At 41.7% G+C, this 26,847-nt stretch overlaps 1 protein-coding gene across 1 annotated transcript; it reads right to left on the bottom strand.

Annotated features, from left to right (window-relative positions):
* Positions 1-10,297: 10,297 nt before the first annotated feature.
* On the bottom strand, positions 10,298-21,126 carry RBMX2 (RNA binding motif protein X-linked 2). Its single transcript, XM_045471599.1, has 6 exons — positions 21,014-21,126; positions 20,711-20,826; positions 19,359-19,410; positions 13,582-13,711; positions 11,788-11,965; positions 10,298-11,318 (listed from the first exon to the last, which is right to left on the bottom strand). The coding sequence occupies exons 1-6, from the start codon at positions 21,076-21,078 to the stop codon at positions 10,816-10,818; spliced, it is 1,044 nt and encodes a 347-aa protein (XP_045327555.1). The 5' UTR covers positions 21,079-21,126; the 3' UTR covers positions 10,298-10,815.
* Positions 21,127-26,847: the final 5,721 nt, after the last annotated feature.

Here is a 26,847-nt window from a genome sequence, read left to right as displayed (position 1 = left end):
TACAAAAAGGCAGCTGGAAAAAAGAAGGGGTTAACAAATGCTTCTGATTTGGGCATGAAAAGAGGGACTGTCCCTCCCATAGGGATGTATCTGCCAGGCAGCGTGGGATTCAATCTCTGCTCTTGAGGGCCCTGAAGCCTTTGCTGGCAAAATAAGACTAACTTAAAAGTGAAAGTGTGACACCAACAAGAGTCAGTCATCATGTATTTTGTGTGCTCCAGGAGTTCAAAGAAGGGAGTCATGGTTGTGAGCTGCAGTGGTCAGGATAAGTTTCCTGGAGGAACTGGAATTGAGGCAATCCTCAAAGGACAGGTAGGACCAGGTAGGCCTGGAAAGTACCAGGAAGGCTTTCATCTCTGGTCACAGAGCTACATACAATGCCACCATGTCTGAATGATCTAATTCAGTGCTGTCCAATTATATATATATATTTTTTTTTTTCATTCCAGTACAGTAGCCACTAGCTCCACAAAGCTATTTAGTCACTAGTATTATTGAACAACTGAATTCTTCACTTTATTTCCATTTAAATAGACATGTAGAGCTAGTGGCTCCCTTACTGGATAGGACCAGTCTAGTTAGTACTTGGCCTCATGTACAGTAGCCCAATTCAGATTAGGTTGAAGAATTCCTTGAAAGCTCATTTCCAAAGTCTATCCCCAAACACCAGTGCAACGATCTGACTCCTCAGAGGGGCTCTGGAAGCCTCCAGGCATCCTCTTGGCCCCTTCAAGACACATGAACCACCAATGTGGCCAGAGGGAGCTTTCCAGTCATATCTGTGCTCCTACACTTGCCAAAACTCAATTGATGGACAAAAGATAGGCCCCTTCTAGAACACCAAATTCAAGGCATCACAAAGAGCAAATCAGAACCTGTTCCTGCCAGCTGGCCTCAAACGTAGTGTTTGGCTAGAAACTGCTTCCACAAGACTGAAACCACCACTCTGGCCTCTCTCTATCCACTCAGTATACAGGAAGATGATCATTCAAGTAGTCATTCTCATACTTTATCCAAAAAGTTAGGTCAGAGGAAGGTTCCAACCTTATCCAAAACTCCCCAGGGAAATATTTCTAGGCAAGTAAATTTCCTTTATGCTGTACTGATAGTCCATAAATGTTAACTGAACTTTTGCAAATAAAATGGCAGGCAGTTCTGCCCAAATATCACCTATCCCCCAAATTTGGCTGCCTTCATCTATTCACTCATTCCTGCCCTTACATACTGAAATTCACCACATGCAGCAGCCTAAGTTTTAAAGTCATTTTTTAAAGGTTCACAATAATGACAAATACTGATCTTACATATGGATTTAATTTGTTTTTATTTTTTTTAATATATGAAATTTATTGTCAAATTGGTTTCCATACAACACCCAGTGCTCATCCCAAAAGGTGCCCTCCTCAATACCCATCACCCACCCTCCCCTCCCTCCCACCCCCCATCAACCCTCAGTTTGTTCTCAGTTTTTAAGAGTCTCTTATGCTTTGGCTCTCTCCCACTCTAACCTCTTTTTTTTTTTTTTCCTTCCCCTCCCAAAATTGTGGTTTATATACACAATGGAATACTACATGGCAATGAGAAAAAATGAAATATGGCCTTTTGTAGCAACGTGGATGGAACTGGAGAGTGTGATGCTAAGTGAAATAAGCCATACAGAGAAAGACAGATACCATATGGTTTCACTCTTATGTGGATCCTGAGAAACTTAATTTGTTTTTATTAAGTAATATAAATCCAGTTTGGAATTCAAAAGTACAAACGGTGTGGTGAAAGCCTCTTCACCTCTCCTCTCCCAGATGCTACCTGGTTCATTCCAGAAGCAATCTCTTTTACCACTGAATCGAGTGTCCTTCCCGATATACTCTATGAGTAACAAGTGTGTTAATGTATGGCTTTAGAAGGAAGTCTAATTGAATATCTTCCCTCAAAAAGGCAGAAAACAGAGAGGAAAAAGATGGAGGGAGAAGAGAATGGAAGGAGAGACAGAGAATGCAAGCATGCTATTTGACAGACACTATCTCCTGGAACCAGTGATTTGGTCAGTTTCTATGGTTGCATTTGTAGCTTCAAATAAACTCAGTCCTCATTTTAAACATGCTTTTTGTTGGGGCACCTGGGTGGCTCAGTCGGTTAAGCGTCCGACTTCAGCTCAGGTCATGATCTCACGGTTTGTGGGTTTGAGCCCCACGTCGGGCTCTGTGCTGACAGCCCAGAGCCTGGAGCCCGCTTTGGATTCCGTCTCCCTTTCTCTCTGCTCCTCCCCTGCTCACACTGTTTCTCTCTCACTCTTCTTCAAAAATAAACAAACATTCAAAAAAAATTTAAACAATGCTTTTTGTCAAATTAATGTCAATGCTAAATGTCAAAAGGTGAGCACCACCATGGGAGGAAAGGTCCCTACCATAGTGGTTCAAAGCCTGCTGGCCAAAATACATTAAGAATGCTTGAGCTAGTAGTTATAGTCCTTGGAGATGGAACCATCTAAATATAGATTTAAGTACTAAAAGTAAAAATGCACTGCCTCACTTGCAATGAAAGAAAATGCAAATTAGAATAACCTGAAGGTATCACAATATACCTTCCAGAAAAGAAACAAGGAATAAAATGAAAAAAGCCAGCGTTGTCCAGAATGTAGAGGAAAAATTACATTTGCACTCTACAGTGCTGATGGTTCCACAAATTTGACCTTTCTGAAAAGCAATCTACCAATAAGTAAGACAACCGATTGTTCTGTCTGTACTTTTGGATCTGATAACTCCACTTTGGGGAATGTGGTCCAAGGGAATAATACAAAAGGAAAAATTTAAAAGGGACTCTGTATAAAAATGTTCATAACAGTACTATTGATTATGATGAAAAATTATAACAATCCAAGTGGGGGAAATGGTGCAGTGTGTTAACAAGAAACAATGCCATACAGACACTGAAAATGACAAGGATAGTGATAACATAAATACAAGTGTACATTTGAAAAAAACAAAATCAGCTTGCAAAATAAGATGTGTACTCTGATAACAATCACAGAGTATATTTTATGATTTGGCACTAATACGACATACTAATAAAAAATCCAAATAAGTTAGAGATTTAATTTAATAATCATGAGGGGTTTTTGCTGTTATTAGCTACTTGCTAATAAATGCCTTTCTCTTGAAGAAACATCATCATAATCACCATCACTTCTTAAGTCATTTCTAACCCTATCCCAAGCCAAATGGAATATCTAATACCTCAGTTTCTCGTGAGGCATGAGAAAAAAGAAAACATCAGTTCAGACTTTTTAAAATGGCTTCTTTGAAGAGGTTAGGTCATCTCCAATCATCCCCAAAGTACTCTTCTAAACCCTAAGCTGGCAAAAGGTTTTCAAATTTTTGACTGAAGTTCATTGTGGAGAGTATACTGGCCTTAAATATAAAATTACAACAGCCATGTATTTGTGTGATACACATACACTGCAGAGTAACTTAATTAACATAGGTCATACGGCTTTGCCCCTTTATAGGACCCAACATATTAAGTTCAGTATTTTTAATGATTTGTCTAGGGACCAATATATCTTTGATGACATACTATTGGTCATACTTAATCTATAGAATACCAAATGCTTATCGCAAATGTAATTATAGATTATTTCCTACTGAAAAATATGACCTGCTCTTATCTATTTTATGACGCAGTTTCCAGTAACACTTGTAGAAATCAGGAGCCACTTATTTAGTAAAGGAAGAACTCTAAGTTAAATCCTAGTGCAAATAATTACACCCAAAATATCTAAGTTGACAATTTCAGATAAAATAAAAGACATCATGAAACACTTAACTTTATTCTTTGGTCCTGACAGCACAGCACTGAGCACTTTATACTTCTCTAGAATACCACTTAGACAATGACCAGGTTATTCCTTTCAAAGAGCTTCAAAACATGTTTACAGAAGGTATGTCCTGTACCAGATAAGGATTATTTCCATTTTAGGATTCAATGAGTTTATAAATTGCTGAGACAGATACTTATCCGGCCCAAATGGTTAGAGGAAGCATAAAGGGACTGACAGACTAGGATGTTAATTAGGCTACATGAAAGAAATGCTGATACGGCAAAAAACAAAAAACATTCTTAATTGAGCACTTCATTCAATGTGGCTGTTTAGCCTTGAGATCATTGGGAATTTGTCCACCAATGAATTCCAACTGTCTTCTGTGAAGTGAATCCATGAAAGGAACATTCACTGTACCCAAAGATCAACTAACACCAATTGCTAGCTGGTTGCTTCAGGCTTGACCTAGTGCAGGGTGCATACGCGCCTCTCAGATTTCTGACTACAGGGAGCATAAGTGACAAATGGCCACAGCTGCTGAGCTCTGAAATCCAGTGCTGTAGTAGCTGAAACCCATTATCCCTGCATGTTCACCAAGGCCAAACTTCCCACAAGCTGCTCTCCGCCAATGACTGAATGTGGCATAGATATTAAGACAAGCCATTCCTGTGAGACACAGGACTCCCTTAACAGGTGACTTGGAGTCAGGGATGCTGCCAGGGAAGAACTCCAGCCTGACAAAGGATAGCAAGGACTGGCTCTGACACTACTTCACAGATGTAGAAAGTAGACAGGGAGACTTAATGAGTTAGAACAAGACAGTTTATTACAGCACAGCAAATGGCATCAGCATGAGTATCAGTGAAGCTTTGCAAGCTCCCCTGTCCCAAGTCCTACAGAACAATGTAATGGGCTCAGATGGGGCACTACCCATGCAGTGGGTTGCATCGCAGCTGAGGAACCCAAGGTCAAGGGCCCAGGACTTCTTGAGCAATGAGCAAACAAACCAGTGCCCCTCCCCTGGGAAGCAAGCAGTTCAATGATAGTCACATTGTGGTCACCTTGCCCTGCACAAGTGGCTCAGTATTAGGGAGACCAATGAGCCTTGCTTTAAAAAGCCTCACCAAGAATGTGCAAGGATGCTCACGACCCACAGTGGACTGCCTCTCCCAACAGACACACTTGTTTTGCCAAAATGTTCTTAGAACTGCACCACATAGTCCAAGATCTTTCCTACCCAACACCCCTCCTTCCTTCCCTCTCTCTTCCACAGAATTTAGACCTGCATCTAGTCTGTACATCAGCTCTCCTGGACTTCTCTAGCTCCCACTCATTTTCCCTCACAGGCGTTTTCCCTAGTAAATCTCTTACATGCCAATCTCATCTTGGCATCTGCTTCTCAGAGAATTCAAACTAGCACAAATGGTGCCAGTGGTGGTCCAAGGAAACAGGCTGTGATAAGATGGGGTTCCAGGACTGCCTCAGTCATTGGCTGGTGGACAAAATGGACACTGTCCTGATGGGGGTGTAGGGCACAGACAGTCCCAGGCACAAGATGGCAGCCCAAGTGTTAAACAGTTCTCTGGACATGACCTGGGAAAACTGGGAGAATGGCCTTGCAGATGTGGTGATTCAGACTTTTGAAATATATGAGAGGAATATGGCCTCCAGAGACAGTGGAGATGGCTAAATACTGTCAAGTTGTACTGACGCCCTGCAGCAGGGTAATGAGAAATGGATGACCGTTAATAAGTAGCTAAAGATTAAGTGTGAGAGCCAGAGACTCTCTGTGGAGCTTACAAAGAAGTCCTTTTCTCCCTCAGTGGAGGAGCAGACCAAGGAAGAACATACGGGAGTGGCAGAACTCAAGAGAGACGAAATACTCAATATTTAATACGTGGCGGGTCTGCTCTGCTGAAGTCAGGGCCACATGACTCCATGTAGTTGGAAAATCCTGAGACCCTGAGACATGGAGTGGGAACATCTAGCCAGACACTCCTCAGGGTGTTGGCTCTGCAGACATCCCCACCCAGACTTTACCTTGCAGAGGGGACCACTCTTCCCTAATGAGAGCTAGCATTTTCCCTTCACCGGAAGATGCTGCAGAGCCTGCTCCCTCAAGGCAACTCGTATGCCCCCTCCAAGGAGCTGTGTCCAGCCCCTCTCCTGGTTCCTAAACTGAAAACTAGGATTAAATCCCACATTTAATCCAGCATAACCTGGCTAGGTCAGTCCTGAGCCTAGTAAAGAGAAGAAAGAATAACACCAAAGAGCTGCAAGAATTAGCTGACAGGCACTGACAGGAGCCAAGGAAGCATTGGGTTTGGATTTTGAGGGTGCTATATCAAGAGGAACAGAAAAGCAAAAATTCATTGATTTGAGAGGACATTCTCAAAATATAGATTTAATCCCCTGGCAAGGACCTGCAGGAGATACAAAGTCTCTACTAAGGTGGCTCTTAGAGGCTTGGAGAAAGTGAATGGCTACCACTGAACAACATTGAAATGCCTGAGCTGTCCTGACAAATGGCAAAAGAAGGAATGAAAAGGCAGAGGGAAGTGCACGTGCTACAGTGGAAAAACCCCATGAGACGGTAGTGTTCCATGGGGCGGGGGCAGGGAGGTGCGGGAACACCTCATTTACCAAGGCCATCAGGAAGGCACTGATAAAAGGGGCACCAGCATCACTAAGTTCAGAGGTGACCTCCTCTACTGGCCAGGGATGGCAGTAAGAGACCATCAGAGCTGAGGCCCTAGAATAATAGTGAACAGGTAGAGGTGCTACCTTCCAAAAGCCAGAAGGTTGCAAATACCAAAACGAACCACAAGGCCTGAAGGACAGCCAAGAGAGCCTTACCGACAGGGAGTCGCAGAGGTGGCGGATGGACTGTGGTGTCCCTAGGAATAATATAGATGGACAGCGAGCAAGGGTATCAGGATCTACAAGCTGAAAAAGACAACAGTGGAGGAGCAGGGGTTTCAGGGAGGTTTCCCCAATAAAAATTCTGAATTCCTTGCTCAGTTTCCAAACTTTAGCTGTTTGCAGACCTGGAAGAGGTAGCTTGGTCCCTAGAAGGAAGGACAAGGATGAATATCCCCTCAGTACTTCCCTTAAAGGGACTTATAGCCACTTGTTTCAATGTATGAACACTGAGGAAAGAATAGCTAGAGATTTGAGGAATACTGGATTCAAGATCAAAGTTGACATTTGTACCTAGGGACCTGAAGCATGATCACAGCCCTGTTAGACTGGAGGTTTCAGGGCTGAATAATAACTGAAGGCCTGGCCTATAACAAGACTCATAGGGGGCTTGCAGACCTGCCTAGTGGTCATTTCCCACTCCCCAAATGTGTAACTGGAACCGAGTTGCTGCTTGAGAGTAATCCCCACGTGGGTCCTTAGCCTAATGGGTAAGAGCTGTCACATGAGGAAAGTCAAGTGGAAACCTCTGAAACTGTTCCCCTCCACCATGGACAAGAATAAACTGGGATGGTTAGTTTTCTGTGTAAACTTGCCTCAGGCTGTGGGGGGCTAGTCAATCAACTAATCAAACATCAATCTAAATGCTGCTGTGAAAGCATTTTATAGATGTGATTAACATCTACAATCAGTTGATTTTAAGTAAAGGAGATTATCCTCATTCAGGGTGGGCCTTATCTAATCAGTTGGAAGAATTTAACAGCAAAACTGAGATTTCCTTGAAGAAATTCTGCCTGTGGACTGCAGTGTCAGCTCCTGCCCAAGCATTTCCAGCCTGATAAATTTCAGACTTAAATATCCTGCCCTATAAATTTCAGACTTGGCTAGCCAGCTCCGACAACTGCATAATTCAATTCCTTGCCACACACACACACACACACACACACACACACACACACACGCAACCTCAGAGCTACCAGGGGTTCAGTTCCAGACTACAATAAAGCAAGTATCACAATAACACGTTAATGTATCTTTTCAATTCCCACTGCATATAAAACTTATGTTTACACTATACTGTAGTCTAAAGTGTGCAATAGCATTATCCATAAAAAAACCAACGTACATACCTTAATTGAAAAATACTTTATTGCTAAAAATGCTAACCATCATCTGAGCTTTCAGTGAGTCATAACCACTGGTCACAGATCACCATAACAAATGTAATAATAATGAAAAAGTTTGAAATATGGCAATTACCAAAATCTGACAGGGACACGAAGCAAATGGTGTGAGGAAAAATGACACCAAGACTTCTTTGACACAGGGTTGCCACATTCCCTTAATTTATAAAAGTTATCTGTAAAGCACAATTAAGCAAAGTATAATAAGACAAGGTATGCCTGTATGTTTTCTCATTAGGAACTGGCTTACAGCAGGATACATACATTCTACTGGTTATTTCCCTAGCAGAACCCCAAACAATACATAAAATAATAATACAGCTCAGGGGAGACAGAGTAGATCAGTGTTACTATTAAAAACCTAAAAGATGCAGAGAATGGTAGCCCCATAGGAAATTGGGGGGTCCAGGATGACCAGCTGGGGCAGAAAACAATTTGAGCTTGGTGGGTCATCACAAAATGAAGATGAACGTTATCTGCATTACAGCCACATTCAGGGGAGGAGAAAGAAATTTTTTCCAATGGACAGAACCTCAAGCAGTGCACTTGACTTGGTGTAAAAGAAGTGGCCAAAACTGAGAATATTTACTGCATATATACCAACTCCTAGGCTGTGGTCAATGGCCTATCTAGTTGGGATACTGGAAGGAAAAGAGCTGAAGATTAGAGACAAGGTCTGGTGTAAATGCTGTGGACATGTGGGAGTAGGCAAACTGTGAATATTTCTGTATCACATGTTAACATCCATCAGAGCATCCATCACAGAAGAGGCACTGAACTGCCAAGCACACAAAAGGACTCAGCCAGGTACACTGGCCTTGGTCAATGGATACCACACAACTGGCACAAAGGACACATAAGCAGAGTGGCCACAAGGGCCAACGGAGGTCCAACAGCAAGGACTCCTGCTTACCAAAGCTGATCTAATAGGAACTCCTCTGACAGATGACTTTGGCTCAAGAACTCACCACTGGTCTTGCTGAAACATTCTCAGAACACCACAGTAGTATAAGACTTTTCCTACTCAAACTTCCTTCTTCCCTCCCCGCTTCTCCAGAGATTAGACCTCTATCAGAGTCTGACTGCTTTTCCAGACTCCTCTTGCCTCCTTCCCCATTTTCTTTCATGGGCATTTTCCCCTAAAAAAACTCTCTTGTGCATCTAATCTTGGACCCAAAATAACATACCAGGTAAACTAAATGTGCCCACTATTAAAAATGTATTCCTCTACTACTTGACAATGAGAAAGAATGAAATCTGGCCATTTGTAGCAACGTGGGTGGAACTGGAGGGCATTATGCTAAGTGAAATCAGTCAGAGAAAGACAGATACCATATATTTTCACTCATATGGGGAACTTGAGAAACTTACCAGAAGACCATGGGGGAGGGGAAGGGGGAAAAAAAGTTACAGAGAGGGAGGGAGGAAAACCATAAGAGACTCTTTAAATACCAAGGACAAACTGAGGGTTGATGCGGTGGGGAGAGAGGGGAAAGTGGGTGATGGGCATTGAGGAGGGCACTTGTTGGGATGAGTACTAGGTGTCGTATGGAAACCAATTTGACAATAAATTATATTTAAAAATGTATTCCTCTGTTTTACAGGGTCAGAAGTTCAATTTTAATAATTCAGCAGGGATATTAAGGTCCTGGGACTAATTCCTACCAAAGTCATAACGGACTGATTGATAAAATAAAAGGGCAAGATTCTCAAGATGAGTAAAAACTGCCAAGGAGACCAGATGGATATGTGATGGAACTGACAGTATTCCCATCTCAGCAAGAACAGCTAATTAAAAAGGAAACTAGGCCCACAAGTGGCCTGGTATGTCTGAAACGTGGAAAAGGAGTGGCTAGCCAAGAGGTAGAAACCCAAATGTCCATCCACTGATGAATGGATAAACAAAATGTGGTATATCCATACAATGGGATATTATTCAGCCATTAAAAGGAACAAAGTACTGATCCATGCTACAACACAGATGAACCTCAAAAACATACTAAGTGAAAGACACTAGACACAAAAGGCCACATATTGTACAATTCCACTTACATGAAATGTCCAGAATAGGTATTCCACAGAAATGGAAAGCAGACTGGTAGTTGACGGGGACAAGGAGGAGGGAATGGAGAGTAACTGTTTAATGGGGACAGGGTTCATTTTGGATTGATGAAAATGTTTTAGGACTAGACAGTGGTGGTGGTTTTATAACACCATGATTGTACCAAACGCCACTGAATTATCCCTTTAAAATTGTTAATTTTATGTTATGTGAATTTCACCTCAATATAAATACATACATACATACATACATACATACATACATACATACATAGCAAGGAAAAAATGTGGAGACATATCAACCAAAAAAACAAAATGCGAAAAAAAAGATGTTTATAAAAAAATTTTTTAAAGGAGGGTGGGATGCAGAGGGAGCGGGCTGGTGTTAGGAATCAATATCACATTCACATCAAGCTGTCCAAACCTAGTTAAACCACACTTCTCTATTCTATGGCTATACCTGCCAACTGGAAAGGTCACCTAAACATCTAGCACAAAGACCAGAATTCTAGAATTGCCTGGTATTTCCCCTTTCCTGGCAATTTTGTCATAAATTGGGGTCATAAATTCAAGGGCCATGTTTATGAAACCAAATTTAGGATACCTCCTCCAGTAGGTACCGAGCATATTCCCAGGAACAATGGATTTCACTTAAAAATTCAGGATATTTGGCTGTTAAAACTACAGCTGTCTATGACTCTAATACTCAAGGGATTAAAAGAATTCAGCCTCAGAGATTTTACTTATAGTAATAGTAAAAGCATAATTGAATATGATTGCATTTTAAAGGACTAGTTCATTTGCAACTCTACCAAGCAGTCACGGGCTGCAGTTTCAGTGATGCCTGCGGTCACTGGGGTTAGAGGACTCCCGGTCCCGGGAGTGTCGGGCCCTTTTATGCCTGTGGGATTTATCTCGGCTCCTACTTCTACTTCTCTGACTATGTCCCTCAGAACGTCCATTGTGCCGGCTGGAATGTGTGTCTGAGCTTCGACATCTATCTCTATCCCTGTTCTTTTCTTCTCTTTCTTCCCTCCTGGTTGAGGACCTATGTTCATGCTTAGCCTTCTCCTTCTTCGGCTCCCTCTCTCTGTCTTCTGCTCCACTGCGGCAGATGGTCCTGACCTCAGGAGAGCTGGGATAGTGCCTCCGCACCTCTCTGGACTCTGACTTCTGACCCCTCTCTGAGTTCTTGCTGCTGTGCTTTTTAGAGCCAGGGTCATCCTTTTCCTTTATCGCCTTGCTTCTGGGTGATGAAGAGGAGGCTGGCTGCTCTGCCTGTACCTCCCGGTCAGTCTTCTCTTTGTCTTTCTTTCTTCTCTTTTTTTCCTTTTTGTCTGGAGGAAAAAAGGGGCGCAACCAATAAGGAAAGGAAGATGGAGGAGAGGGAGGGTATAAGCAAAAGGAAAGCACCGTTGGCAGCACTGTGTGTGAAGCAGTCATAATCTATACTTCCAGAAAGTGTCTCTGAGAAGCCAAGTTGGATGTCTGTCAGCCTTGATATGTCAAGATGTTGTATAAGGCAGTTCTCACCCTTAATTACCTTTCTAAAAACCCTAACTCCAAATACAGTCACATTCTGAGGTACTAGAGGATTAGGACTTTAATGTATGAATTTTAGGAGACAGAACTCAGCCCATAATATTTGTCTTCCACTGATACCTCTCCTTTCCCAATTAAAGCAAGGTTTCCCAAACACCTTTCCCCTTCACACTTAAGAACTGATTATCAACTCTCAGTGAGCAGCACTAGGAAGAATAAACACTTAGACTACCCAGAATCTTCTCTCGGGACTTAACGCTTTACCTTTTTTGTGTTTTTTTGTGGGTTTGTCATCTTCAGAACCCTCAGATGAACTCTCTGAGGGGGTAAAAGCCCCACAGCCCTTCTCCTGGAGTTCTTTGGTCATATCATCCATTTCTTCTGAGTCCTTAGGAGCCCGATAGTTAGACACATGATCCACTCGGATAGTTCTTCCTTTGATCTAAGACAGACAGGCAATGCTTCAGCAAAGACGGCCCTCCTATCAAACTATTTGAACCCAGCTGCAGAAAGCCATGGTTTGAACCACACCCCTTACCTTCCTGCTAATTCTATTTCTGGGGAAATCACTAAAGCAGACCTGCCCAACTGGTGTGTAACAGCACATACACCCAGATTATAACTTGCTCAGCACTTGGGGCATCCAGGTAGGGCCAGGGGCAGCTGGAGTTCCTGAGGCAGTCATACTAGACAGCCTTGTCACTTTACTCCAGTGTACCACACAATAACCTTCATGTTCTACACTTGCATTAAATGAAAAAAGCCTGGCTGGTACTGTCCAAAGCACAAGCGGCAGGGGAAACTGTGAGAATTCACATGCACAATTACCCTCAATCTGTAACATTAATTTACAGTAAAACATACCATGGTCTGGCAGCTAAAAAGAATTCCTGAAATCAAGTGCAATGCTACAGCTGTTTTCTTGATACAGCAAGTAGGATGAGGCCAAGGCAGACCAACAGTTGGGAAGGGGGAAGGAATCTTTTTCTTCAGCCCTCATACCTTGCTCTACCCCCACCATAGTGGAACAACTGGCTCACACTGATACTTTTGTTGTCAATCACAACTCTCTGGGTGAACAACAAAAAATTAACCCCTCACTTAAAAACATTCGGGCAGATACAGACTTATTCTATAGGCAAAACAATCCAAAATTTGAAAAGTCTGGCTTTTATTGTTCCCACATAAGAGCAGATTTTTATTCTTACCTTTAAGTCTGAGTAGCTTCTGTCATCTATCCTATTCCCCTTTTCAAAAACATTTTTGAAAACCTCCCTTTTATGGTGACTCCATTTGACTGCTGACCCTTAAAAATCAAGTCTAGAACCTTATTCCATCCTGTCCTATAGTCTCCAGCTGCTCCATACTGGTGCAATCAGTGACAAACTCTCCAAGTCAAAAGTCACCCTCCCAACCTATGACAATGTTCATCCAACTGCTAAATAAGCATAGGAATTGGGTGGAGCATAGATAAACCTGACTTGTCCCATCACTTTCTCTCAGCCCCAGGGTGAACTGAGAGGAAACAGAGGAGAAAAAACTTCAGAAGGAGTGATTTTTGTAGAATTTGTCATCAGACCTTAACTAGAGAATTGCCAGGGCACAGTAATGCTAAGTGACTGGAGACATATGACAGACATACAAAGCTATGTCTCAGAGCATGAAGCCATGACACAGCCCCAAATCCCCTGACAGAGGATAGCATGAAAGAGCAATATTTGAGAGTCTCTTTGCTGCCCAATACGTCAGAGGTGAGAGTGGGGTGTGGGGATGGAAAGGTGAGAAACAAGAGGCTTGGTTTGGGGCGTGGTGCATGGTACCTATGCTCCTGGGAAGATGAACATGAGGAAAAGGAACAATTGTTAGTAGGGTCATAAGCCAAAGAAATCATTTCCTGGGATCATTTCCTGGTCAGTATGTCCCCACACCTCTGAAACCCTCTCACACACCCAGCTGACCAGTACTGTCCTTGAACCTGTGGCGATCAGGTGGGAAATTAAACCAAACCCCTACATACAGGAAAAGTCCAGCCAAATCCTGCTTAGTGAACACACTCACCTTGATCCCATTAAAATTGTCAACAGCAAGAACTGTGCTCCTCTGGTCTTCATAGCAGAGGAAACAGAATCCTTTGGATTTCCCAGTCTTCTTGTCCCGCACCAGATTAATGTTAACAATCTCCCCATATCTATTTATTTTATAAAAGAGTAAGACACTATTGATTTAAAATGCAAAAACTTTCAACTGAATGACAAAACAAAATTCAAATAATATAGTCTGTACAGGAGACATATCTAGAACAAGATGACACAAAAGTTAAAAATAAAAATTAGATGATATAGCATGAACACTCAATTTAAAAATGGGTGGTAATATTAAGACTGAAGATGAATTCAAGGCCAAAAAAATATTTAAATGGGACTAAAAGAGCTCTTTGACACTGAAAAAGATCCTAATATATTACAAAGATATATCATGAAACTTTACGTATAAATTAACAAATCAAAAATTTTAATTAAGAAAACTATGAGAAATACAAAGAAAAACTAATAACAAAAGTTATGAGAGATTTTAACATACCACTTTAAGTTTATAACATATAATGTTGACAAAATTATGGTCAGAGAAATATCAATATATAATTATGTAATACAAATAAACATAATAATATAACAATTATAATGTTAAATATTAATGTCAAACTAGTGGATATATAGATACATTTAACTCTCACAAAAAGAGGACAATTTCTTCTAAAGAGTCTAAAATTGACTATAACCTCCAAAAACCTCAATAACCTCCAAAAACAGAACAGACCATGTCCTCCAATCACAATGTTATACAGCCGAAAATAATATTTTAAATAAAAAAATACCCTAGGGGCGCCTGGGTGGCTCAGTCAGTTAAGCATCCGACTTTGGCTCGGGTCATGATCTCGCAGTACGTGAGTTCAAGCCCCGTGTTGGGCTCTGTGCTGACAGCTCAGAGCCTGGAGCCTGCTTCCAATTCTGTGTCTCCCTCTCTCTCGGCCCCTCCCCCACTCTGCTCTCTCTCTGTCTCTCAAAAATGAATAAATGTTGACTAATGTTAACTAAATGTTAACCCTATTAACTAAAACTTGAAACCTACTCTCCTAGCTAACAACTGGATGAAAGAAAAAGTGAAATAAAATGAAGAAAAACATCAATGGCAGATACTTCAAAAAAAAAAAAAAAATGAGAAGCATATATACCAAAACTTACAGGATAGGGCAAAAACCATACTCAGGAAAATCTGTAACCTTAAAGAGTTTTATGTCAAAAAGACAGAATGAATATAAAAGAAAACAAACATAAGGAAAGCAGATGGGAATTAATACAGATAAAAGCAGAAATTAATTAAATAGAAAATAGAAAATTCTACATTATTCCTTGTACAAAGTTAAATTCCAGCTAAGTTAAAGATTCCTAAGTTAAAAAGTAAAGTCGTAAAAATAAAATAGGAATTGGGCACCTGGGTGGCTCAGTCGGTTAAGGGTCCGACTTCAGCTCAGGTCATGATTTCACAGTTCATGAGTTTGAGCCCTGCATCAGGCTCTCTGCTGTCAGCACAGAGCCCACTTCGGATCCTCTGCCCCACCTCTCTGCCCCTCCTCAACTTGTGTTCTCTCTCTCTCTCTCTCTCAAAATAAATAAATAAACTTATTTTAAAAATAGCTATTGATTGATACTTAGTAACATGATCATATACATACATCCCAGCCAGGTATGTAGCATCTTACCAAATAGAAAATACAGGCTACTCGTCCAATGTTTACTTTATGCCACTTTGCTTTTACAAAAGACCTATATTAGTACCTGTTTTCACTAAGAAATCTGAAGAGGATTTTTGCTTTTATGAAATGGTAATTGCTTTTCCACCTTATGCCATTTCAGCTTAGAAAAAACTTTTACAGAACACTACCTTCGGCTAGCAGGGGAAACCTGTACCTGGGCCAATTCAACTGAGGCCAGGAACTATTTAACACTATTTAATATTGTAGGTATTGGACAATGCAATTACACAGGAGAAAACATGTAAAAAATGAAAAAGAAGTAGTAACACTATCTCTGAAGATTATATAGGATAGTCTGTATAGAAAACCCAAGAGAAACAATGAAACAAACAGTGTAACAATTCAGTAATAGGATACAAAGTTAAAAAAATAAATCACTCTCTTACATACAAACAATAATCAGTTAGAAGACATAATTAAAGATAAACCCCATTTTTAATAGTAACAAAAAGATAAAATACTTAAAAATAAACTTAACAAGCAATGCACAAAGTCTATATAAAGAAAACTTTTTAAAACTGAAACACACACACAGATTTTAACAAATATGAAGACGTCCCTTGTTTTTGGATAGGATGACTCAACATCATAAAGATAGCAACATCTTCCCCAAGTTAATACTTAAATTTAATGTAGTATAAGTTGTGTTTTATTTAGCTGGAGAAGTTGATTCTAATGTTCTCATGGGAAAATGAACATGTAAGAATAGATGGAAAAACTTCAAAAAAGAACAAGGAGAGGGAGCAACTCTCCTAGATTTTAAACACACTGAAAAATTCTATGATTAATTAGTGTGGTACTGGCACGTGAAGAGACAGACCAACAAAAGAGAACAGAAAGCCAATAAAGAGGGATGCCTGGGTCCCTCAGTCAGTTAAGCATCTGACTCTTGATTTCAGCTCAGGTCAGTCAGGAGATCAAGCCGTGCTCAGTGGGGAGCCTGCTTGGGGTTCTCTCTCCTTCTCTGCCCCTCCCCTACTTATGCATGCATTCTCTCTCTCTCTCTCTCTCTCTCTCTCTCTCTCCCTCTCCCTCCCTCCCTCTCTCTCTCTCAAAAAAGATAAACTTTATAAAAACATTTTAAAAAAAGAAAGCCAATAAAGAGACTCAAGTATATATGGTAAAGTAACATGGTAAAGGTAACATCTTAATTTGCTTGGGAAAATATGGACTTTTTTATAAATGTGAGAACTGAACAACCATTGAAAAAAACATGAAAGTGAATCTGTATCTCACACTATCAGAATAACCCCAAATGGAGCAGACTTCAATGCATAAAACTGAAACTATACAGGTACTAGAAGAGAATACAGATGGGTGGAGTGGAGAGAAATACTGTCTAATTATGACTCAAAATCCAGAATTAATAAAAAAAAGACTGATAAATTTGATCATATAAAACACTAGAGCATGAGACTATAAAGGGACAGCACAAAGGAGTTTTTGGGGTGATGGAATTGTTCTTTACCCTAATTGTGGGGTAACTACACAAATCTATACACGCATTAAAGCTCACAGGACTGTACACCCCCTAAAAAGTCAATTTTACCACATGATAAATACACGAATGAATAAAAAATTTTTTTTTAATTCTGCATAGCAAAAAAAAAATCACAAAGTCAAAAGACAAAAGACAAATTAGGAGAAAATATTTACAATTTATACCACAGATAAAGGACCAGAAAGTAATTGTTTTTCCTATTTCTGTAAAGAATCTTAGCAGGACAACTGGTAAAGATGAATAAAGCCTATGGATTAGGCTTGATACAATACTACTGTATCAGTGTTAACTTCTTGAATTGATCACCATACCGAGGTTAAACAAGAGAATGCCCTTGTTTGGGGGAAAATACACATTGAAGAAGTTAGGGATAAATGGGCACCATGTCTGTAACTGACGCTCAAATTATTCAGAAAAAAAATAACAGGTATACATAGGGAGAAATAATGACAAGGCAAATGTGGTAAAATGTTAACATTTAAGAAAAAGGGAAACAGGTATTCCTTATACTACTTTATAACTTTCATAATTTAAGTCTGAGATTATTTCAACATAAAAAGTAAAAGAAAAAATATAGGAACTCATTTAAACGGACTCCTACAGACCAAACTGGTACAATCTGTGCCTCAAGATATAATGATGATGGCAATGTAGTATAACACATCAAATTAAGTACAATAAGCCCACAGTAACACAGTACATGACAAAATGTTATAACAAAGAGTTAACATCAATTAAGAGCTTTTGTAAAATCACTAAGAAAATGAGGAACACACCAACAGCAAAAAACAAGCAAGGGATATGAATAGACACTTAAAAAATAATAATGGCATGTAAATCTATGAAAAGAAGTTCAACCTCACTGATGATTAAATAAAGGCAAAATAAAATAATAATGAGAAGCCACACAACAAGTATTTTTTAAAATTACCACGGTTGATTACGATTCACAAAAATGGGCATTCTAGTGAGAGTAGAAATTGGTACAACCTTTTCAAAGAGCAATTTGATCATATTTATAAAACATCTTAAAAACGCTAACATATTGATCCAGTAATTTCACTACGGAAGGTATGAATCCATACAGAGATGTATATACTACCATGTATGCTGCAATACAATTTATAATGGCAAAATATTAGAAATAATGCCCAACATTAAATAAAAAATAAATACACCAAAATTTTGTTTTTCCTTAAAGTACATTCTATTTTCTTCTTTATGCTTTTCCTTTTTGCCAAATGATTATACATTATAATGATTATACATTACCTTGATAATCAGAAAACAAAACATTTTTTGAAAACCACTGTTATCAATGGCAACAGCAATCTTCATGGAGAGCAATGTGTGTAGCCAGAATTGAGAATCAGAATAAACAAACACTAGCTGATCATCACTCAATGCAAATAAGACAAGAACAGCCCCTAAATGGAGGGCTGGACCAGGCAGAGGTATCCTAAGGGGTGGAAGCTGCACCTGCTGCAAACTTCCAGCTGCCCAGAAGTTGGAGGAAGCAGCCTCTGTCCCTCTCAGGGCACTCTGCCAGTGTGGGATGCCAAGGCCCTCTACCACGGCCTTCTTCTCATGTGTACTGCCCAATTTCCTTCCCATGGCTCTCTGTCCCAAATGCTGCCCAACCACTCATCCAGGGTCTCCTTCCTATGGGATGGTCCAATCATCTACTGCCATGGCAATGTCTCTGCCATGGTGTGCTGGCTGTGTTTGCTTGCCCAAACCCTTTTGCCACTGTCTTCTGCCTATTCATGCAGCTTCCTTGCAACAGTCCTCTGCCCTCAAGGGCCCCTCTGGCCCTACAGACTGTCTAACCACTCTGTGTCACTCTGGGTTGTGCCCAGTCCCTCTCCTACCAGCTGTCACTACCAGTGCGAGCTGCCAAATCGCTCTCCCACCCCAGTACTGCTGCTTTCATCTCATAGCAGAATGAAGAGTATAAGGTTCACCTACTCATTCTTGTTCTTCACCAGTCTGTAATTCTCAGCTTCTGGATAAAGAGATTGGCTCTGCTCACTAACCTCATGGTCATCTAGAAACAAAGAAAACAAACTGCTACCTAAATCTTTTGCTTTTTTTCCCCACTCCTCTGTGCTTTGCCCTAATCCTACAACACCACACAGGTGTGTGCCAGAAGGGCCCTGGGACCATGGGTTACCCTTAGTTTGTAGGAGTCCAAGGAGCTCCACATAGTAGCTTCTTGTGAGTTCCAGTCTGTTTGCGTGTAGGCCAAGGCTGGACAAGCCTCAGTGAAAGAGCAGTAAAAATAGACCATAATCCCTAAGATGGCTTCCTAAATTATCCAACTTCTTGGATTTTCCATATTGGGAGACTTCTATAACCATGTCCTGGGGCTGATCTAGACTAGAGCAGATGCTCTAGCCTTCCCCATGCAGGGAGACCAATCAGCCTAGAATTAAAATAAATGGATTTTATGATGCCACAAAATGCTTTATGGTAGCACACTCTGATGACCCAGAAGGCAGGAAATGAAAAAAGACTTACTGTGAGAACACACAAATGATGTCCCCTTCAGTCAGTTCATAAGGAAGTCCTCCTAGAAGAAAAAAAAAAACACATTTCAATTCCACAAACATTTACCAAGTGTATATTACATACCATGCACTAGGCCTGGCACTGGGGGTGCAAAGAAGAGTAAGCCATAGGGCCTGCCCTCAAAGAATTCAGTCTGGGGCCCCTGGGTGGCTCAGTCGGTTAGGCATCCGACTGTGGTTCAGGTCATGATCTCATGGTTAGTGAGTTCAAGCCCTGCATCAGGCTCTACTGTCAGCACACAGCCTGCTTTGGATCCTCTGTCTCCCTCTCTCTCTCTCTCTCAAAAATAAATAAACCTTCAAAAAAAGAAAAAAGAACTCACAGTCTGATGATATGATAGAAGCATATATAAGGTGCAGCAGTAGGGCAGGAAAAGGAGTGATTAACTTTGACTGAAAGGTTGTGTGTCAGCACTAACCAAATACTCCTCACACCCAAAAGCTTATGGACAAAGCAGATAGTTTACAACATAAAACTCTACTTCCACAAACATATCTTGAACTCACCTGTTCTTTTACCCGCAAATTCACAACTAAGTTCCAAAATCAGTTTAAGTTAGAAAATTTTAACCCCACCTCACATAGACTAAGGATTATAAAGACAACTGTTGAGCATTCCATAGGAAAGAAATTCCTCTGCAAATCATTCCTTCCTCATCTGTAAAATGGGAATATTAGTACTTACCCCACAGAACTGTTGTGAGAATTAAATAAAACAATGGATATAAAATGTTTAGCACAGTATCTGGTGCAATAACCCCTTTGAACAAACTGTCAAATTACTGGATGTGACACAAAGTGAACGCAGAGATGATCATATGGCCATGGAGAGAAGGCAGGAGCTAATTGGATGAGGAAAATTAATTCTGAAGGAAGGGGAAAGAGGGGCTAGCAGTAATACAGGATTGTGGCTAAGACCATGAGTTCTAGAATCCCACAGTTCTGGTTGCTCCACATACTAGCTATGTGACCTTAAGTCCATTAACTTCTCTGCACCTCAGTTTCCTCTGCTGTGTAATGGGAGAGGGGACACGGTATGGTAACAACCGTCTCTGACAAACCAAGTGGCAAGACTCTTACCACAGTGAATGGCAAAGGGTAACTATCGTGGGCACTGATTTGGCAGGGGGAGCAACTAGAAATGGAGGAGAGAGAGATATGAAAAAAGGATTTAAGGGGCAGACAGCAGAAGGAAATAAGTGTGATGAATGCTGGGAAGAATGAAAGGCGGGAATGCTGAAATATTAAAAAGCAGGCCAGGACAGAATGACGAGTAGTGCGGGAGAAAGATGTGGACCTCACCCAGGAAGATCCAGGCGCTGTCCTTGTACTCGGAGTGCCAGGACACCTTATCTGCCACCCCAAGCTGGACCTCACGCTCATTCAGCTCGTTGATCAGCTTCACTTTAGTTAAAGGGCTGCAGAGACAGGCGGAAGTTAAGCGCGGCCTGGCCAGATGTAAGGGAGAGCAAAACTAGGGGGGTAATTTTTCAGTCTCCGCGCCTCTCCTGCCCCTCGGCCCGGCAGACGCTCTACCACCCCAGCCCTGGTGGGCCACCTCCCGCGGCCGGTCCCTACTTCCCCAAAGATAAGCTGAGGCCTTACTTCATCTCCGCGGGTGCACGCTCAGCAGCTAGACATTGACTTCCGGGCGAGCCTGCAACGCGCATGCGCAGCCCTGACGCCTCGCGCCCATTGGATTCGGCGGTGCTCGCCCCGCGCCGGAAGAGCTGGACAGCGCCAGGGCGTAGCGCTTGCGCACTAGCGCGGAAAAGGACTTACCTTGCTCCGTAGGTTTCGCGGTACCGGAGAGTTTTTGTCTAGTCCGTCGCTTCCTCCCTATGTGAAATGGGGCGTGAATGTGAGCCGGGTTTATTGCCGGACTCTCAGCTCCTGGACGACGCCTCACACTGATTGGGCTACCTATAAATGCTGAATAAAGACTGGAAAAGGTGCCTGTTATGGCAACTTTAGTCTCAGCCTTTGCTCTCAGTGCAAATCCCTACTCGGGCTTCCACTCCCAGCTAATCTTAGCTCACACACACATACACCCATCAAAGCATCTCTGTCCAGGAATTACAGCAGAAAAGTGAAGAAGATATGCGAAAGGATAAACCTTTTTTTCTTCCTCAAATCCAAATGCATAGGCAACTGACCAGCGTGTCTCTATAAACTGAATTGAATACCCAGATTGGTGTGAAAGCTGCTATCCTCACCCTTTTCCATAGTCTCGCTACTACTTGAGCAGGAGGCAGAAATAGTTAAAAAGCTAAGAAGTTAGCAGATGCTAGTTTGTGTGCTAAGCAATTTACATGTATTGGCCCTCCATTCTCACAACTACTCCATAAAGCCTATAGATAAAATTACCCTCTTCATTTTACAGAGGGAGAAACTGAGATTCAAAGGAGTTAACTAGTTGTTCCAAAGGAGGTACTCTGCCTCTACTTATCAGGTCCGGTTGATTTAATCCGTCCTTACTGAGCATCTATGTTTGTCCTGTACAGCAAATCTGTAGACAGGAATGTTAAGTTTAGGTTCTCTTCCCTCAGGAGCTAATAATATCATTGAGGAGACAAGATATATTTGCCTGGTAGATTTCACTACAGAATAACTAGGAACCCATAGAAGAGATGGTGGCAGACAATGTGTGATTTAAGCCATATTAAAGTTCTGAATCCATCTTGCACGTGTCTACGTCAATGACTGTGAGAACATGCATGATTTAGAAGTGAAGTTCCAGAGCTGTGTAGTTCTCTGCATAGGCCTAACTCAGAGCCCCAGAAGTTAGGCACTTCAGAAAAGTACTCTGATGATAATGATGATGATGACGATGATGACGACAACTATAACTTCAATGACTCACCATGTACCCAATGTCCTGACAAAAAGCAGAAGGGAGACTACCCACCAATGACAGTTTCTCTTCATTCATTCTGTTTGTGTCCCTCCCCCACTCCAACCCAGCTATTCATTAACTTTTTAGAATTATCTTGGCAGTGAAAACTAAACAGTAACAGATTGCATACAGGTTTTATCTGCTCCTGGGAATCTTAAGTTGCTTAGTTGTAGGGTTGAAGTAGCCACTGCAAAGTGATAAACCAGCATGTAGCATTATCTGGCTGGATTCATCAAGCAACTGTGAAATGAAAGAAATGGGGCTACACCTGGGTCTTGGACATCAGGGTTCAAAAGGAAGCTGAAGCAAAAGAGGAGATAAAGACCAACCAAAGGGAAGGACAATTCAGTTGGAGGAGGACATGAGAAGACTGCTACTATCAAGCTAGTGGGTTCAGCAGAGATATTCTGAACCTGGGAGAACTGAAAAACATTCCAGTTTGCCTGGAACATCCCCATCGATGTGCTTCCAATTGGTAGGAATTGGTAGGTGAGACGATGTCTAGAGATTTCCACAAGTCTGGGTGGAAAGGGAATAAGGATCCAGAGGACCCTCTGATCTGAGGGTCTGAGAAGAGAACCAGGATTTGCTATTCAAGGTGGCTATTAGTGATCTCCACCAGTAACATCCATTTAGCACCCACTGTATGGAAAGCTCACGTCTAGGCTCTATGGGCAATACTGAGTAACCCATAGGCAGTCCTTACATTCAAGCCAAGGCTGAACAATATGTCCAGCCAAATTCATCTCTTCACTTCCCACCACACCACATCCCAAAACAGCTTTCCCTCCTAACTTCCTAATTTCAAGAAATGTTATCAACATTTGCCTGGTTGCCCAGGTACAAAAACAGGGGTTTTATATTTCAGTCTTCCCTATTCTTCACCCAAAGATATCTATCCAATCACCAAGTCCAATAACTGCGCTACTGCAGTGTCTATAAATTGCATCTCATCCAGTCACGGTTCTGTTTCATTATCGCATGGCTCCCAGTTCTTTCAGTACTTGTATAAGTGCCTCAGCCCCTATTCTCCAGTCTTTTCTCCCACTGCTCCCCAACACAAAGCCTCAATTTCAGCCAGCTTTCACTTCTATCCATTCCCTCAGGGGTTCCTTTCATTATCCAGCCTAGACGCCCTGCTGGGAGACCCCTATACCCCTGGGCCACTCCTCTCTCTCTCTCTCTCTCTCTCTCTCTCTCTCTCTCTCTCTGAAACCCACCTGAGCTCTAAACTCCCATCAGGGCATCTCTCAAGTAGGAAACCTTTCCTGACCTCACTAGTCCACAGTGATGGTTCCCACTTCTGAACTCTGCAGCATATCACAACTCTTTTATGTTATCTCCCCAGGGAGGCTGTCAGATCCTGGAAAATACAGGCTCTTCCTTTCTAAGCCCTCAGCACCTCAAACCTCGAACACTTTTCTGCACATATAGCAAGCAACCAATACAACTGCTGGTTAATGAAGTTGCAAACACACAGAGATATGGTTACCTTTAGGGAAACAGATGAGGATAGGAGAGAGGATTTTATTTTCCCTATGTTTCTTTCTATACTGTTAGAATTTTCTTCCCTTTATCCAGAGATCACTTACATTTTTTTATTTCCATGTTATCTTGGCAGAGAGATCGTGACCTTTATTTTCTCACTTTTGTCTTTTGTTCATTTATTCAACAAATATTTATTGAGAAACTACTATATGCTAGACACTGTTCTAGGTGCGAGGGTTATAACGGTAAACAAGGCAAGGAGAGTTCCTGTCTTCATGGAGTTTACATTCTTGTTGGGGAAGAAGGCAAATAAACATATAAACATACATCCAATGTTGAGAAGTGCTATGAAGGGTACGGGGACAGAGAGTTACGAAGTGTTGCTATTTTAAAAGGGTGATGGGTCAAAGAAGGCCTCCCTGATAAAATGACACGGAGGCAGAGACCTGCAAGAAGATGAGGAGCAAGTCATGAAACATCTGGGGGAAGAGTATTCAGGGAGAGTGAACATTAAGTGCCAAGGTCCTGAGACAGGAATGTGTTTGAGAAACAATAAGGAGGCCAGAGTAGCTGGAGAGGAGCAGGCAAGGAAGAGAATAACATATTTTTGTTTATTTAACAATATCTGATTTAGTACCCACCACATACCAGGTACTGTTCTAGGTACCTTACATACATTAACTCATTTACTTCTCGCAACAATCCTATGTGGTAGATACTATTATCCCCATTTTGCAGATGATGAAACTGGGGCACAGAGAGGTTAAGTCACTTGCCCTATGTCACACAGCTGGCCAGTGGTAGAGCCAGGATTTAGATCCAGGTAGTATGGCTCCAATGTCTGCACCCTTAGCCAACATGCATAGGATAAGTGGGGGTGAGGGGAACAGATCAGGCAGGGACATGTTGGGTAGCAACTTTAGATTTTACTCAGTGTGAGGTGAGAAGCCAACAAAGGATTTTAGTCTGGCTTACATTTTAGCAGGATCACCTTGGCTGCAAACTGTGGGGTTGAGGAGAGTGCCTAGGATAGAGTCAAGGAGACTAGGAAGCTTTGCAATAATTCAGGCAGGAGATGATGGTGGTTTGCCCCAGGGAGATAGCAAGGGAGAGGGTGTCCCATGCTGATATTTTTTTTAACGAAAAAATCTTTTATTATTTTTTATTTTTTTAAAATGTTTACTTATTTTTGAGAGAGAGAGACACAGAGTGCAAGACACACACAGAGTGCAAGTTGAGAAGGGGCAGAGAGACTCAGAATCCGAAGCAGGTTCCAGGGCCTGAGCTGTCTGCCCAGAGCCTGATGTGGGGCTCAAACTCACAAACCGTGAGATCATGACCTGAGCTGAACTCAGACACTTAACCAACTGAGCCACCCAGGCGCCCCAGAGAAAATACTTTTAAAAAGTAAAGAACACACATGACACCAACGTAAAGGCATATTCTATGTTTATGAGTGCTGGGATGCTGGGCTAGATGCTGGGGATACTACAGTAAACAAGACCATAAGACCCAGTCCCTGCTCCTGAATAGCTCAAAATGTTGCCAGATATTTACATTTATGAATAAATATAATACAAAGGGATGAGGGTCAAAATGAAGGTATGAATGAAATGTCACTGGAACAAGTTGAGGAATCAATTAATTCTGACTACCAGGGGTCAAAGGGAGCTGGGATTGGAAAGGAGATTGTCAGGGAAAGCTATGGTGAGGCAGAGGACAGTTGAGCTGCACGTTGAAGGCAGTCACCATGAAGATGGAAGACGGGATGGATGCCATGCAGAGAGAGCATTTCAAGCAGAAGAATCACAAGAGACAAATACACCAAAGTGTGAAAAGTGTACGGTGTGACCAGGAGATGGGATGGGGCAGGGCATCCCATGAAGATGGAAGGTTTCAGGCCATTTTATGAAAGGCCTTGCAGATGCAGCCAAGAAGGTCAGATTCCAGCCTGCAGGCAATGAGAAATGATCATATGGCTTAATCAGTCAGTCATTCAACTAACGAACAAGCCAGCCACTAGTTGAGGACCTGCCATATGCAAACACTGTATTAGGTGCTGAGAATACAAAAGGTAACATGTTAAGTCTAGAGAGAAAAATATATGCCGGGAAAAAATACAATGCAAGTATTGTCCCTTGACCCTGGGGATAAAATGGTCAATTTTATTTCAGATCACCTTGGAACAAGTATGGAAGATGGATTAAAGGTATGCAAGTCTTGATTCTGGGGGACCAGTTGGCTGTGATGGAAAGAACAAAACTCAACAGATTTCAGTGGCACATGTTGACTAAAGTAGACATGGGCGGTGAGGAAGCATCTCAGGATGGCACTTAGGTTTCTGGTGAGAGACTAGATGAGTAGTGACTAGTCTCTACAGTAAGAAAGGCAGGGAGGAAGGCTGGTTTGGGAGAAAACTGATGAATTCATACGGCAAACTGTCGAATCTAAAGTATCCAAGGAGCCAACAAAGGAGACCAAGGAGGAGAAGGATGGCTGAAGGTGAAGCAGCAGGATTCCAGAAGATAGTGAAAGGTGACCAATGTTGTCAAACACCACAGGAAAGTTCTCTTGGCAGAAGGACCTTTAAGCTTTCAGTGTTTTGCCCATTTATTTCAATTGGTCCAAAGCAATGTCACTATCAAGAAAGTTGACTTGAGAGGACCCAAAAATCCAACGGCATGCCATCCTGTACTTACCTGCTCCAACACTGGAGACTTAGGGGCAATGCTGCCTGATGGAAGCAAAACAGAAGCCTGAGAGCGTGGATACAGGCCACACTTCCATGAGTTAAAGAAAGCTGTTAAATATATTTATTTAAGGGGTCTGTTCCTTAATTATAGGTTGCCTGGAGGAATAGAGAATAAGAAATGATGTGTTGTGTTAACAGGAGATCTTACCATCTCCTCCAAGGATATTAACCTGAATCCATACGTGGGCTCCAGGGAGTCTATAAGGACCCTGTGTTTGCTTGTTTGATGTGTATGTAACTTGAACATGTGCATTTTTAAAGAGATGGTCCATAGCTTCCAACAGGTTCCAAAATAGTTCCATG

Source organism: Leopardus geoffroyi, chromosome X, assembly GCF_018350155.1.
Source record: "Leopardus geoffroyi isolate Oge1 chromosome X, O.geoffroyi_Oge1_pat1.0, whole genome shotgun sequence".
NCBI classification, from domain to species: domain Eukaryota; kingdom Metazoa; phylum Chordata; class Mammalia; order Carnivora; family Felidae; genus Leopardus; species Leopardus geoffroyi.
The sequence above is the reverse complement of the archived record's forward strand: the minus strand, read 5'-3'. Positions and strand labels throughout refer to the sequence as shown.